Genomic DNA, 15,102 nt, shown 5'->3' on the forward strand with positions numbered 1-15,102 from the left:
TTGAGACAGAGTCTCGCTTATTGACCAGGCTAGAGTGAGTGCCGTGGCGTCAGCCTAGCTCACAGCAACCTCAAACTCCTGGGCTCAAGCGATCCTTCTGCCTCAGCCTCCCGAGTAGCTGGGACTACAGGCATGCGCCACCATGCCCGGCTAATTTTATATATATATTAGTTGGCCAATTAATTTCTTTCTATTTATAGTAGAGATGGGGTCTCGCTCTTGCTCAGGCTGGTTTCGAACTCCTGACCTCGAGCAATCCGCCCGCCTCAGCCTCCCAGAGTGCTAGGATTACAGGCGTGAGCCACCGCGCCCGGCTCTTTGTTTTATTTTTTATTTTTATTTATTTATTTATTTTTTTGAGATAGTGTCTCGCTTTTGTTGCCCAGGCTAGAGTGAGTGCTGTGGTGCGCAGCCTAGCTCACAGCAACCTCAAACTCCTGGGCTCAAGCAATCCTTCTGCCTCAGGCTCTCAAGTAGCTGGGACTACAGTCATGCACCACCATGCCCGGCTAATTTTTTCTATATAAATATATTAGTTGGCCAATTAATTTCTTTTTATTTATAGTAGAGATGGGGTCTCACTCTTGCTCAGGCAGGTTTTGAACTCCTGACCTTGAGCAATCCACCCGCCTCGCCCTCCCAGAGTGCTAGGATTACAGGCGTGAGCCACCGTGCCCGGCCTGTTTTATTTATTTAAGTTTTTATTTATTTATTTTTTTTGAGACAGAGTCTCACTTTGTTGCCCAGGCTAGAGTGAGTGCTGTGGCGTCAGCCTGGCTCACAGCAACCTCACTCTCCGGGGCTCAGCGATCCTACTGCCTCAGCCTCCCGAGTAGCTGGGCCTACAGGCATGCGCCACCATGCCCAGCTAATTTTTTGTATATATATTTTTAGTTGGTCAATTAATTTATTTCTATTTTTGGTAGAGACAGGGTCTCGCTCAGGCTGGTTTCGAACTCCTGACCTTGAGCAATCCTCCGGCCTCGGCCTCCCAGAGTGCTAGGATTACAGACGTGAGCCACCACACCCGGCCCAAACAAAAACTTGTATGTGAATGTTCATAGTAGCACTGTTTACAATATCCAAAAGGTGTAAACAATCCAAATGTTCATCAGCTGATGAATGGACAAATAAAATGTGATATATCTATATAGTGGAATTGATACATGCCACAATAGGGATGAACCTTGAAGACATGCTAAGTGACAGAAGCCAGATACAAAAGGCAACATACTACATGAACAGGCAAATCTAGAGACACAGAAAGCAAATTAGCAGTTGCCAGGGGATGAGGGGAATGTGGAATGTGTGAGTGTTTAATGGGTAAAGGTAATGAAATGTCCTGGAACTCGTTAGTTTAGTGATGGTTACATACATTTTGAATGTTAGTGTACCTGCATTGTACATTTTAAAATGTTAAAATACTGAATTATATGTTATATGAATTTTACCTTAATAATTTTTTTTATTTTATATTGGTGATACCTAATTTAAGTTAAAGAATATATACACATACAGACCTGTGTGTGAGTAGGTAATAGGCTTAGACTCACTTTATTTTTCATTCTACTTTTGTCTTCTCTATCTTCATTTATTAGAAATAGCCTTTATCTTCTGCCACAATTGAGGTGAAGTTTAATGTAGTCAGTCATTGTATGGTCTAGTTAGGTTTTACCTTAGCCCTTAATTCTCTTTGATACTGAATTTCCTACCCCTTGCTTTTTTTTTTTTTTTTTTAAATTTTTGACAGGCTCTTTCTCTCTGGTCTCTCTCTTTTGTCTCTCTCTCTCTCTCATCTCTCTCTGGTCTCTCTTTCTCTCTCTCTTTCCCCCTTCCTCTCTCCATTGCCTTCTCTCTCCTTCCCTCCCTCCCCCAGGCTGTAGTGCAGTGGTGTCATCATAGCTCCTACAGTCTCAAACTGAAGCGATTCTCCTCTTTAAGCCTCCTGAGTAGCTGAGAGTACAGGCACATGCCACCATGCCTGGCTAATTTTTTTTTTTTTTAATTTCAGAATATTACGAGGATACAAATGTTTTCGGCACATGAATTGCTTTTGTACAATTTGAGTCAGAAAGTTATTTGTACAATTTGAGTCAAAGTTATAAATGTGCCCATCACCCAGATAGTGTGCATTGTACCTGTTAGGTGTGATTTTACCCCAAAATCACACCCCACTCCCACCTGCTTGATTCTGTTGAGTTTTACTTCCATATGTGCATGTGAGTGTTGATCGATTAGTTCCAATTTAACATAGAAGAATGTTCTCCAGTTTCATCCAGGTTGTTACAAAAGGTATTAGTTCACCATTTTTTTATAGCTAAGTAGTACTCTATGGCATACATATACCACATTTTATTAATCCACTCATGAATTGAGTGGGTTGATTCTACATATTTGTGATTGTGAATTGTGTTGCAATAAACATTTGAATGTAAGTGTCTTTTTAATAAAATGTCTTTTTTTCCTTTGGGTAAATACCCAATAGTGTGATTGTTAGGTAGGTCTGCTTTTAGTTCTTTGAGGTGTCTCCATACTGCCTGGCTAGTTTTTAAAATTTTTCTGTAGAGACAAGGCCTCACTCTGTTCAAGCTGGTCTTTTTTTTTTTTGAGACAGAGTCTCACTTTGTTGCCCGGGCTAGAGTGAGTGCTGTGGCATCAGCCTAGCTCACAGCAACCTCATCAAACTCCTGGGCTCAAGCAATCCTTCTGAGTAGCTGGGACTACAGGCATACGCCACCATGTCCAGCTAATTTTTTCTATATATATTAGTTGGCCAATTAATTTCTTTCTATTTATAGTAGAGACAGGGTCTCACTCTTGCTCAGGCTGATTTTGAACTCCTGACCTTGAGCAATCCGCCCGCCTTGGCCTCCCAGAGTGCTAGGATTACAGGCGTAAGCCACTACACCAGGCTGCCTGTGTTGCCATCTACTTTTAAAAAAAAATCTGTATCTTTTTTTTGTGTGGGGGGGAAGGACAGAGTCTTGCTCTGTCCTTTGGGCCAGCTAGAGTGCAGCAGAGTTGTCATAGCTCCCTGTAACGTCTGTAACCTCAAACTTCTAGGCTCAAGCGATCCTCCTGTCTCAGCTGCCCAAGTAACTGGGGCTATAGGCAAGTGCCACCATGCCTGGCTAGTTTTTCTATTTTTTATAGAGATGTGGGTTTTGCTCTTGTCCAGGCTAGTCTCAAATTTCTGACCTCAATGGATCCTCCTGTCTTGGCCTCCCAAAGAGCTAGAATTACAGGTGTGAGCCACTGTGCCTGTCCAAAAATTTGAATCTTAATTTTACTTCATGCCTTTGCTGTAACCATCGTCAGGGTATAGATATACTGATTTGTATTCAGAGACCTAGTTCTTAATGTAAATGATACAAGCCAGACTATAAGCAACAGCTAGTTTATTGTATTTTTATTGTTTATTGTATCTTTTCTAACTTCACCATTCATTGTTTTCCTTTTCATACTATTTCTGGTACATAGTGCCATTGGCTCATTAAAGTTTCATATTTTCTTAGGTCTGCTTCTAGACATCTTAAACAGTTATTGTAGAAAATTATCTTCCTGTGTTATTTTTTTTTTTTTTTTTTTTTTTTTTTTTTGAGACAGAGTCTCGCTTTGTTGCCCAGGCTAGAGTGAGTGCCGTGGCGTCCTAGCTCACAGCAACCTCAAACTCCTGGGCTCGAGCGATCCTTCTGCCTCAGCCTCCCGGGTAGCTGGGACTACAGGCATGCGCCACCATGCCCGGCTAATTTTTTATATATATATCAGTTGGCCAATTAATTTCTTTCTATTTTATAGTAGAGACGGGGTCTCGCTCTTGCTCAGGCTGGTTTTGAACTCCTGACCTTGAGCAATCCGCCCGCCTCGGCCTCCCAAGAGCTAGGATTACAGGCGTGAGCCACAGCGCCCGGCCTTCCTGTGTTATTTTTAAAGAATAAAGGGAAATAAAATTGAACATCTTTTCAGACTTACAAGTTATAAAGTTATATAGCCTATTTTAACTTCTTGCTGAAGTTTCAAAAATGTTAGCAAACTCTGAAATCATAGCTGATTAACATTATTACATTTCTGGTGTATGTATATATGTACCTTTGGCACTTGGTTCTCAAAGAACATCTAGGTCATTGTATTTCTTTTCTGTTAATATTAGAAAGGCCTTTTATAATAATACATTAATAAATTCTCCTCTTCTATTTGTAGGAGCCCCTCAATAGTGAAGATGATGTGAGTGATGAGGAAGGACAGGAACTCTTTGACACAGAAAATGTTGTTGTATGCCAGTATGATAAAGTAAGGACTTCATCCTCGTATTACTAATGTTGTTTCTGTTGTAATTTCTTCCCTTTCCTTTCTGTCTTACTGAAACATTTGGACAGCTAATTAATGCCTCTTGTACTCATTATGAATAGTGTGAAAACATTGTTATAGTTTTGTAGATTAGTTTAATAGGATAAAACAATTTCTTAGCTTCACATTTGAAAAAGACGTTATGAATGAAATGAAAAAGAGGTATGATCCTTTTTCTGTTTAGACTGTCTCCACTTGTAAGCAAAGTAAACAAAGCCACTTTGGGGTTGTCCTTTAACAATAGCTAACTAAATGGAATAATCCTGTTTTCTGTTTGGCCACAAGTATGTCAAAACCAGAGGGTTTAATTGAATCTCTATAATTGTTTTTACTGAAAATTTATTAAAATGTTACTTTGCTACACTTTGATAACATTAGGAATTTTTAAATCAAGTTCTATGACAATTAGCCATTGACTTCTTGAATTCTTAATTTTCAAGCAGGATTTTTTTTGCCCCAAGTATTTTTGTTATGCTTATTGGTGTTGAGATTTTTGTTATCAAGACATTTTAATTGGGATCAAATTTTGTTGACTGTAATTTTTAAATTTGTCATACATGCACATGTTACATGGAATTTATAATTTTAGCAGAGGTCTTTACCAATGCTGAAAACTCTGATGGAAGCAGTTGAGTTTTGTTTGTAATTATGAATTCAATTTATTCATTCAACAAATACTTCTTAAGTGACTAAGTGTACCAGGCACTATTCTAGGCACTGGAGCTTGTAGTCATGAACATGCAGAATTCATGCCCTGCAAGAAGTTTCCTTTGCAGATGAAGAAAATCTTAAATATATGTTGCTTTTATAGAAATGAATGTGATAAGTAGCTGTGCTTCTTCCAAACAAATCTATAGGGAGAATGCCATAATAGTAGATCTTATTTTCTAATAAAAAGCTAAAGTTAGATCAGTTTTATACCAGTGAAGTTATAAAATAAAGTCAGTGAGGTTACTGAGAGTTTCACAGCATCTATTTGTGTGCATTTTGAGTTTTGGGTAAGTGTCCTTAATACCCTGTACCATGCACATTATGTATGACAAATGTAATTTCCTATTATATGTAGAGCAAGAGTATGATGTTAAAACAGCAGATCCCAGTACATCTTTATTGTCAGGCAGTCTCAAGGGAAGAACATACAAATAAATTATCCAGAACACAATTTCATGGTAATGAGATGCCAGATTTATCAGGCAAGAAAAGGATCTTTATTTTAGTGTAACTGAAAAATATGCTTCTAAGTATTTTCCTGTTTTAATAGAAGGTTGTATTCTCCTTTGAGACAAACTGTACATACAAAATTTTAAATGTTAAAGTGGGTTTGTTTTGCCTACAGATTTTAATGTTTTAAACTAATAAATGGAAAATAGTTTTAAATAGTATGTTGAGGCCGGGCGCGGTGGCTCACGCCTGTAATCCTAGCACTCTGGGAGGCCGAGGCGGGCGGATTGCTCAAGGTCAGGAGTTCAAAACCAGCCTGAGCGAGACCCAGTCTCTACCATAAAAATAGAAAGAAATTAATTGGCCAACTAATATATATAATATAAAAATCAGCCGGGCATGGTGGCTCGTGCCTGTAGTTCCAGCTACTCGGGAGGCTGAGGCAGGAGGATCGCTTGAGCAGCCCAGGAGTTTGAGGTTGCTGTGAGCTAGGCTGATGCCACGGCACTCACTCTAGCCTAGGCAAGAAAGCGAGACTCTGTCTCAAAAAAAAAAAAAAAAAAAAAAAAATAGTATGTTGAGTTGTAAATTTAAAAATTTGCAGAGATCAAAATCTCATGAGTTGCTCTAAAGGTTGGAGGGGTGGGGGCTTGATGTTTTAGCCAAAGGTAAGGTATAATAGTGTTCTATGGCCGTAAAATGGGATTGGATATGGTTTGATCCAACTTGAATTTTAGGAGCATAGTTTCTATTTTCATAATAAAACACTATGGCACCAAGGGGAAAAATTTTTTTCTAGTGTGGCTGTCAGTGTGTTAAGTGTGTGTGGATAAGAACTGATAGAGTACTTGGTGAAATTAACCTCAGATATAGAGGCTTCAGCCTTGTTTATAGAGAATTTTACTTTAATATGTTTTAATTTTACTTTAATACATTTTTCATTAGGAAATTTAAGAGTTTTCTCCTGACATTCAGGACAGTCCTTCATGGAGGTCATAGGGCCAATAAATGAATTGCTTTTCAATGTACTTTGCACTTCTATTCAAATAAAAATACTCAGTATTTATTACCCAATGTAACTTAAGTGCTGAGTATACAGAATATTATTTGATCCATGAAACTTTTCTATATCTGTTGTTTTGCAAGTAGCCTTACAACAGAATGTAATCAGTTTCTTCTCTGTGGAATTCCTATTTCTTGGCTATTCACCACTTTCTTGTGTTTTTTTTTTAAAGTATAATCCCAGTGTCTTTCAGGTTCCAGTCACTTAGTTCATGCTGGAGATAAATTTTTATTCACATTTAGGGTACATAATGCTTGTGAATAGGGAATTAAAAGGGGAGATAGGTCTTTTCATTCAACAAACACTGAATGTCTATGATACTCCAGGATACTATTCTAGGAGCTTGAGCTACACTAGTGAACAAAACAACACACTCCCTGCCTTCCTGCCTTTGAGAAGCTTATTCTAGTTGGAGAAGACAGTTGCAAAAACATAAGTCAATTACATGGTGTTATTAGAAGCTGGTAATTGGTGTGGAAAAATACAGAACAGGGAAAGGGAGGGGACAGGTTTCAGTTTTGAATAGGGTAGTCATAGTAGGTCTTTGGAGAAGGTAACGTTTGAACAAAGACTTGGAGACAGTTCTGCTATTATCTGGTGGAAGAGTCCACCTGTGTGTGTGTGTGATGAATGCCAGGGAGGTCCAGTGTGGCTGGACTGGAATGAGGGAAGGGGAGAGTACAGTACTGGATTAAGTCAGACGGAGGGTCGGGGGTAAATGTTGTGGATCTCTGTAAGGATATGGGCTATTGTTCTGAGTGAATCAGAAAGTTGTTGGAAAGTTTCAAATAGACAAGTAGCATGATCTAATTAAAATTTTAAAAGGATTACTTTGCTGCTTTCCTGGAGAAGTAGAGTGTAATGGAGGAAGCAGAGGTTGAAATAATGAGACTAGGGGTATGTTGTGGTATTCCAACTGTTAGATAATGATGACTCAGACTATGGTAATAGTGTTAAAGTTGGTGAGAATTAGTTGGATCTTGGATTTGTTTTGAAGAAAGAGTGGCTTACTGGGAAAAGAAAGAAAGGTCACTTCAGTTAATTAAGTTTTACAATTGTCTTCCCCCCAAATCTGCGGGATTGAACATAATTAAATGCTTTAAGTGAAAGCAAGGATGGAAGTACCCAGAGCCTGCCCTTCTCCTTGGGTTTAGCTGTGGATGTGCATAGTTTTTGAAATCTGCTGTAAGTGACTGGAAGATCAGTATTCCTTTAGATGTTATTTTTTAAATGGCATTATGCATAAAGTTCTATGTTAGGTCTTGAGAACATTATAAGGAGCTTTTATTTTAGTAGAAGAAATGAGTCTATAATTGTATTATGTAACAAATAATGCAAGAAATGTCACTGAGAATGCCACTGGGAATTTAGAAGTGAGAAAGAATAGTGAAAGCTTTGTGGAGGATGTAGTATTTTTGAGGTAGACCTTAAAAATATATGTGTAAACCTGGTAGAGATATAAGATACTTTACAAAGAAATATTTTTAACTACATTAATGACCACAAGTAATAAAAGCTGTAAAATAATACTAATTATAGATGAATTAATTTTTTTAAAAACCTACCTAGTAAGTAATTTTGGTTTTGATCAAACTACATTTTATTAAGAAGCAAATTGGCAAATATAGTATTGTATAAGACAAAGTTTTGTGTTGGTATTTTGTGAATTTTTTTTTTTTTTTGGTTTGGTTTCTGTTTTCTGGTTGTATCTTAATTCTTTTTGTTTTTGTTTATTTAGATACACAGAAGTAAAAACAAATGGAAATTTCATCTTAAGGATGGCATTATGAATCTTAATGGGAGAGATTATATATTTTCCAAAGCCATTGGAGATGCAGAATGGTGAAGAATTGCTTCTTTTCTTTTATAAATAAAACAAAGAAACTCGAAAAAAAATTTAAAGTGGACAGTTTGAAACTTGGGACATACACCAACCAAAACTTCATTTCTGCATGTCAGAAAAGTACAGTGGAAACAAAGCTACTGGAACAAAGATAGACCTTGACAACATAGACACTACTTCTAACTGGCAAGCCATGGAACTGTAGCACCGGGGGTTGTTCGGGTGGGGGCTTGGGGTTTTGTGTAGGAAAACCATAATTGTCGATTTTAAATACAGGTACCTGCCACCGGTAATTAGCATGTAAAGCTTTGTCTATATTTCCTTCCTCCAACTTGGGTTCAGTCAGAAGATACTTGTTGGAATGAACTGAAGAAACTTCCCTTTTGATAGATTGAACTGAGACTGCTTATTGTATGTGGTTATATTTGGTAAAACTTGCGTGTGAGCTTTTTACAAAAGGGTAAGAATTATGGTGTTGAATTTTAATTCACTTGTATAAGAAAACAATTTAAAACTCTCATAATAGGTCTTAAATATTTTTACTTGCTATTCTCCCTCAGTAATATATACCTCTTCCTTTCCTGCTTTATGGAACACCTATTTAAGGTTTAAAGGAAGTAACCAGTGATCATAGTTTGGAGACAAAATTTGACCCAGGAATGGATATTTATTTTAATTAGGTTTTCACACTTATTAAATGTAATTTAAAGGCTTAGGTCTTGTCTGAGTTGAGTGGAATTAAAATGACAACTTTAATTTCCTTACAGAAAAACTGTGTTTGTTTCTTTTAGTCCCACACCTTGAAAAGAAACTCCAAATTGGCTCTTCAGGAACACAGTTTTATTTCACAAAGGTACCATGTAGCTGAAAGACATACGAGTATATGAGTACATGTAGATTTTTCCTCTGGGCTGAAGTGTGTGCTTATATATGTGTTTAGTCTTTAAGCTAAACATTTCAGATAACGTTCTGTGCATTGATTGATTAAAGCATAGGGCAGGTGGTGAGGACCTGGATTTTTATTAAACGATTTAGTAATTATAAAAGTTTCTTGTGTTTACTAGTAAATAATTTTTTAAAAAGCTATTATTCTAATTGAACAAATTTTTAAAAGCAACTTTGTAATTTGAGGGGAAAATTTTGGGGGTAGTGGGTGTGGGCCACTAAGTACATAGTTACCTCTCTTTCATTTGGTGGCCTTTCCAGGCCATTGATAACATACACATGGGCTCCAGTTTGCACATTGGGAAGAAAGCATAGAAATTTGACTTGTATATTAAAAATAATAGAAATGTAATATGTATATTAAGAATGCATAGGTCTGTATTCTGTAAGGGGCTCTAAAGAACAATATGGCACTGCCATGTTCAGTATGAATTAGCTGCCTGGGAGAACTGCAGGAACACTTGTCTTTACCTTTGTATTCTTGTAACTAATTTGACTTTCCGTGTTTTTATCTTGACAAAATTTTCATGTGTTTAAATTACTCGTATATTGATTTTTTTTTTTTTTTTAGTCTTCAATTTTTGTCTTCCTTTTATTTGCATTTGTGTGTTTCCAGAAGTAACAGGTGAACGCTTTAAAGTACATTACGAAGAAGAAAACTGTGAGCTGTTATATAGTGTGTCTTTCTTAACACAAATCTTTAAACTTTTCAAAAAGGTTAATCTTTTTTTTTTTGCCTACTTCCCACCTCGCTTACCAACTTGGTCTCTTATGTTCTGAACTTTGGTGTAAATGGTGATGTCTAGCATGCTAGTAGTTAGATTTTGTTTAGATGCCATAACTGGTAATACAGTTTTTATTTTGACTAGATTAATTCAGTTTTTTGAGGGGAAATTTATTTGTTTATCCCACTACTCTCAAAGCACACAGAGGTTTTTTAGTTATTATTGGTGGGACTGGGAGAAGAGGAAAAGAGAGGGAGTAAAGTCACAGAAGTCCTGTTGTCAGTTGTCCTTCAGTATAGTTGCTAGTAGGTTTATATTTACTCAATGAAGAAGTCAACGACCTGAACTACCTATAAAAATTTAGCAGTGCTGCAGTGTTGCTTAAGTGAAACCCTTCGGCTGTCTAGTAGTTTTTATGCTACTGAAACTTGGATTATTGTATATTCAGCTCATGCCTTGAGCCCTCTATATAGACATGTATTCATATTCATAATAGCATTGTATACTGGCCTGTTTTTATAACTTTATTTTTCAAACATGAACAACCACTGCTTTCAGAGTGGTTATTTTGTTATTTTTGAAGCAGGAAGTAACCATTTGTATTTGCACCTGTGTATTGCATATTAATTATGGTATACTTGGCAAATGCTTTTCTTTTACCTGTGAAAATTCTGAAAGCTGGTCCAAACAACACTGCATACCAAATTGTGCTCTTATATATTATTGCATCGTGTTCCTTTTTAATCAGTAGCATGTTTATTTTTATTATAGTAGCTTTTGCTGTAAGAATGTCACCTGCTTGTCTTTTATTGTACTTGAATTCTTAATCATGCTTTTAACATTGTATTTAACAAACCATTTCATTTTAGGTTCCATTATAATGTCATTCCTTTAAAACAGAGCAAGGGATTCCCACTTTCAGACAGAATTCTAAAATGAAAGTAGCATGTTTTTATCCAAAGAAGGAAAATAGTTCAGACTTGGTATTATGAAAATAAGTAACGGTTTCTGAAGAGAATTTGTTTGGATTTGCACAGATGGTGATGGCACCTTTTACTTAGAAAAACAATTAACATTAATTAACAGTGCTAAGGAAAATTTATATAAACTTACAAGATAAAGTGACGAAAGTGAGGAAATGTATGCCTTTTCAGTATACAAACTCTTGCATGGTGTGGTCATTTGGATAATCAGACCACTTGAATGCCTGAGAGCACATTTAATTTCTTGGAGTGCCACATATGGCTAAAACGACTCTTTAATGTGCAATTTGTTTCTAGAGTAAAATGTCTGTTATAAGAGGATGATCTTTATATTTGGCTTTTATATTTTTTAAATGTTCACATTTCTTTCTGTTAATTAAAAACTATCATAATGTCACATTTACACTGTTGTCTCTTAAAATCAAAGCCACTCTGATGTTATTATAATAGTATTACATCAAGATTTAAGCAGTGTGTATAGTGATTAAAATGTTCTTGATATATGAGCATAATAGATTCTGGTTTTAGAAAACAATAACATAAAAATATAATAGCTTTTGTATAAAGATTTTCTTTTACAATAGTAAAAATCAAAGGTTTTTTTTTCCCGCGCTCCCCGGCTTTTATGGAGGAATGAAAAGAATTATCTCCCTCTAAGAATAGTTTTTGATTATCTCATAGCAATAATGTCATCATTATTATCAGAGGGTAAATATGCCTTGTATATAGGAAAGCAGACATAATTTCATCTTATGAGTTCCCTTTATAATATAGCATTTTGACTTGAAAATTCCTATATTTTCATATTATTTCATCTTGAATTTTTTGAGCTTTTGTGCAATGTAATACTTTATTGATCCATCTTTGTACGTTTTATTTCATATGTCTTCTTCCCACCTACCTGTCTAAAACAACTATAGCAGATTTTGAATTGGTTAAAAAATATTAGTTTTACATGTTTCCTCATGGGTTTATGTTAAGTAGTTTTGCATTTTAATCCTCCATTAATAAGCTATGGAAACTATTCTGAATTTTATATTCTTTCCTTTTTAAGCCTGCCTTACTCTTTTTGTCATTTTCTATGGTTTAAGAGAAGAAGACACCAAACTTAATATTTTTGTTTGAGGAACAAAAGAACTTTTTTTCTCTTCTCTTTTAGGGAAGAACTGTATTGAGTTAGTAATTACTCTTTCAGTCAAGGTTCCTTAAAACAGTCCAGTATGCATCAGGGCTACAACTTTGGGAGAGGGGCTAATCCTTTTTGCTGTTCTGAGCTACTATTGTCAACTGCTGTTGTACATACTGTTATGTGTAAGGGCGTAAATATATTTATTATGTTTGTAAAATTCATTCTGTACAATTGCAGATCAAGGTTGCTCTTCTGTGATATACGGGATATTATGTTTTAAAGACCATCTTGGAATACAATTAGAGAACTTAGTATTTTGATGTACTAAGACCTATTTTAAGTTTAATATTTTACCTTTGCAAAAACTTTAATTAAAGATGTTATTTAAAAAAAGTAATGTTGCTTGCTTTGCTTACTAGTATATAACATTGTTACAGATAATTGAATAAAATTATACAATATAGAAGGAAAATGCTTTACATTGTTAATGAGAATAAGCTCCATTTAATAACAGCAACAAAAAGGTATCATTAAATTCTGTGCCTATAAGATAAGTAGTTTGGGATGTCAGTGTGAATTATTCAGCTGTGTTACTAATTCTTAATAGCTTTTAAAAAGTTGTATTTTCTAGGTACACAGGAATTTTGATTGGGCTAAATTTACACTGACAAAGTATAACTAAAATTGATATAATTAACATGTTGTAATAAGTATTTCTACTCAAAGTATATATTATTTAGGATAAAATTATATGAGAACATTATTGCTTTCTTCTTTTTCTGTTTGGCTAAATCTTTTCCTCTTAGTTTCCTTTTAGAGTTTGTAAATAATTGCATATTAGGAAAATTGAATTATTGAGGTTTGTATTACATATTGAATATATTTTGTGTTATTTTAGAAGGTATTAAATAATTAGCAGGTATTTTAATTTTATAGTTAATTCAACTGAATCATTAAGAAAAAGCTTGCCTTTTTATAATTTTTTTATCTTGTTAACAGACTACTTTATCTAGGAAACTTGGAAATTTTAACTATTAAAATAATCATAATAAAGATATCTTATTTATTGCCAGCTAATCTTGTATTTTTGCAATTTAATTCAAGCTCCTACTTTGATTATGAACTTAAGCTTTTTGGCTTCAGTTTCTCTGTCTGTAAAATGACAATGATAAGATTTTGACGATTAAATGAGGTAATACATGTACAGCTCTTAGGGTGGTGCTTGGTACATGGTAAGCACTTAGATGTCATAATTATTTGCTTAATTGCATAATTGTTTACCTAATTTAAAAAGACTAGTGGAGCTGAAAAAAATTTTTGTTGTTTCTGAGACAGGGTTTCACTTTGTTGCCCAGGCTAGAGTGTAGCGACATCATCATAGCTCACTGCAACCTCAAATTTCTGGGCTCAGAGAATTCTCCTAGTTCAGTCTCCCAGTACCTGGGACTACAGGTGTGTACCACCATACCCAGCTAATTTTTCTATTTTTTGTAGAGATAGGGTCTCTTAAATTGCTCAGACTGGTCTTCAACTCTCAGCCTCAAGCTGTCCTCACACATTGGCCTCCCCAAAGTGTTAGGATTATAGGCATGAGCCACCATACTCAGCTGAAAAACAAATTTTTTTAATGGTCAAAGATAGCAAAAGAGAATGTGATCTGATTAAGGAACGGCAGTCAAAGATTGGGTTACAACAAAACCAGTTAAGCCTGGGAGGTTGAGTTGCTGAAGTGTGATGCATCTGGCTAGGACTGGAAGTGCCAGAGGGAAGAAAAGGGAATGTTGAGTATAGGAGGGAGGATAATGAAACAGATAGAAAGGCTTTCAGCTTTTTTTTCCCTAAAAGACACTTCCTGAATTATATGTCTAAAATAAGTTGAATTTTCCCAAAGCTAAAACTGTAGAACTATAATATTTTAAAAATTGATTTTTCTAAATACTAATAGAGTCTGCCCAGTTCAGTTAAGGAGAAAAACATGGAGAGTTGTCAAACACTGATGCCTGAGTACCTTACTCTGATTCTGACAGTCTGTTTCTTCCACTTTGAAAAAGAGTTCACTGGCTTCTCTGTGGAGTTGACAGAACTTCCACACTACTGATGCCATAGGTTAGGGTGCAGTGCTGGGTGGGACTAGTAGGGCCAGGAAAACCAAGAAGTATCACCCAGGTTGGTTTCAAGAGATGAATAGAGCAAGACTTTTACAGCTGTTTACTTTCAATAGGATGCATGAGGGAAATGTGTTGTTTAGGCTTCCCGGTGTCAGAATAGTCTTCCTGTTTTGCTTCATGCCAGGCAGGATGGAGGGGGCAGTCTATACCTTTCTTTATGGAAGTGGAATGACAGGTGAGGAATCGCCTGCCTCTGTATCCAGAAACAGGAACCACAATCTCAGAAATTGTCAGTCTGATGCTTGCACTCAGGACTTTGAACTTTGAGAACATGAAACTAAGTTGCAGGATCAGCCAGAGGTCCTATGTATGGTCAGGTCCAGTGGTGTGACCATGACTGGGAAAAGGGTGCTAGTGGCAGCCTCCTTCCTAAGCACTTGCTGGGACAGGGTGTGGCTCCTCCCCTCTCCCCTTGATTCCTGCCTGAGCCTGGTTTTTCAGCCTTCCTGTTAATTCTGTAACTGCCCTTCCAATCAGTTCCCTTTCTATTTAACCAGTCTTTCTGTTGTTTACAACCAAGAAACCTCATAACTCAATTCATCTAGGAATAAACCACCTTTAGCATTGAATTTATGTAAAAAGCATTGTTAATCGTGTAAATCAGTGTCTCTTGCATGGCCCAACAGCAAGGTTACATGTCTATACAACATGCAATCACTTCCACATTTCTCTGTTGTTAAACTGGAGTAAACAAGGTTGATTTTCAAAAGTCTGAGGCATGTCTTAAGAATCACCCTC

General features: G+C 36.1%; 1 protein-coding gene across 1 annotated transcript in view; it reads left to right on the plus strand.

The window, feature by feature from the left end:
- The window catches only part of GTF2A1 (general transcription factor IIA subunit 1), a 42,070-nt gene extending 28,802 nt beyond the window's left edge, over nt 1–13,268 (plus strand). The window contains exons 8-9 of the mRNA XM_076003808.1: nt 4,201–4,290; nt 8,310–13,268. Coding sequence (XP_075859923.1) covers nt 4,201–4,290; nt 8,310–8,417 — 198 coding nt within the window. The 3' untranslated portion in view covers nt 8,418–13,268. The remainder of the gene's footprint in view (nt 1–4,200; nt 4,291–8,309) is intronic.
- The last annotated feature ends 1,834 nt before the right edge of the window (nt 13,269–15,102 follow it).

The sequence above is a fragment of the Microcebus murinus genome, chromosome 6 (genome assembly GCF_040939455.1).
Source record: "Microcebus murinus isolate Inina chromosome 6, M.murinus_Inina_mat1.0, whole genome shotgun sequence".
Lineage (NCBI taxonomy): Eukaryota > Metazoa > Chordata > Mammalia > Primates > Cheirogaleidae > Microcebus > Microcebus murinus.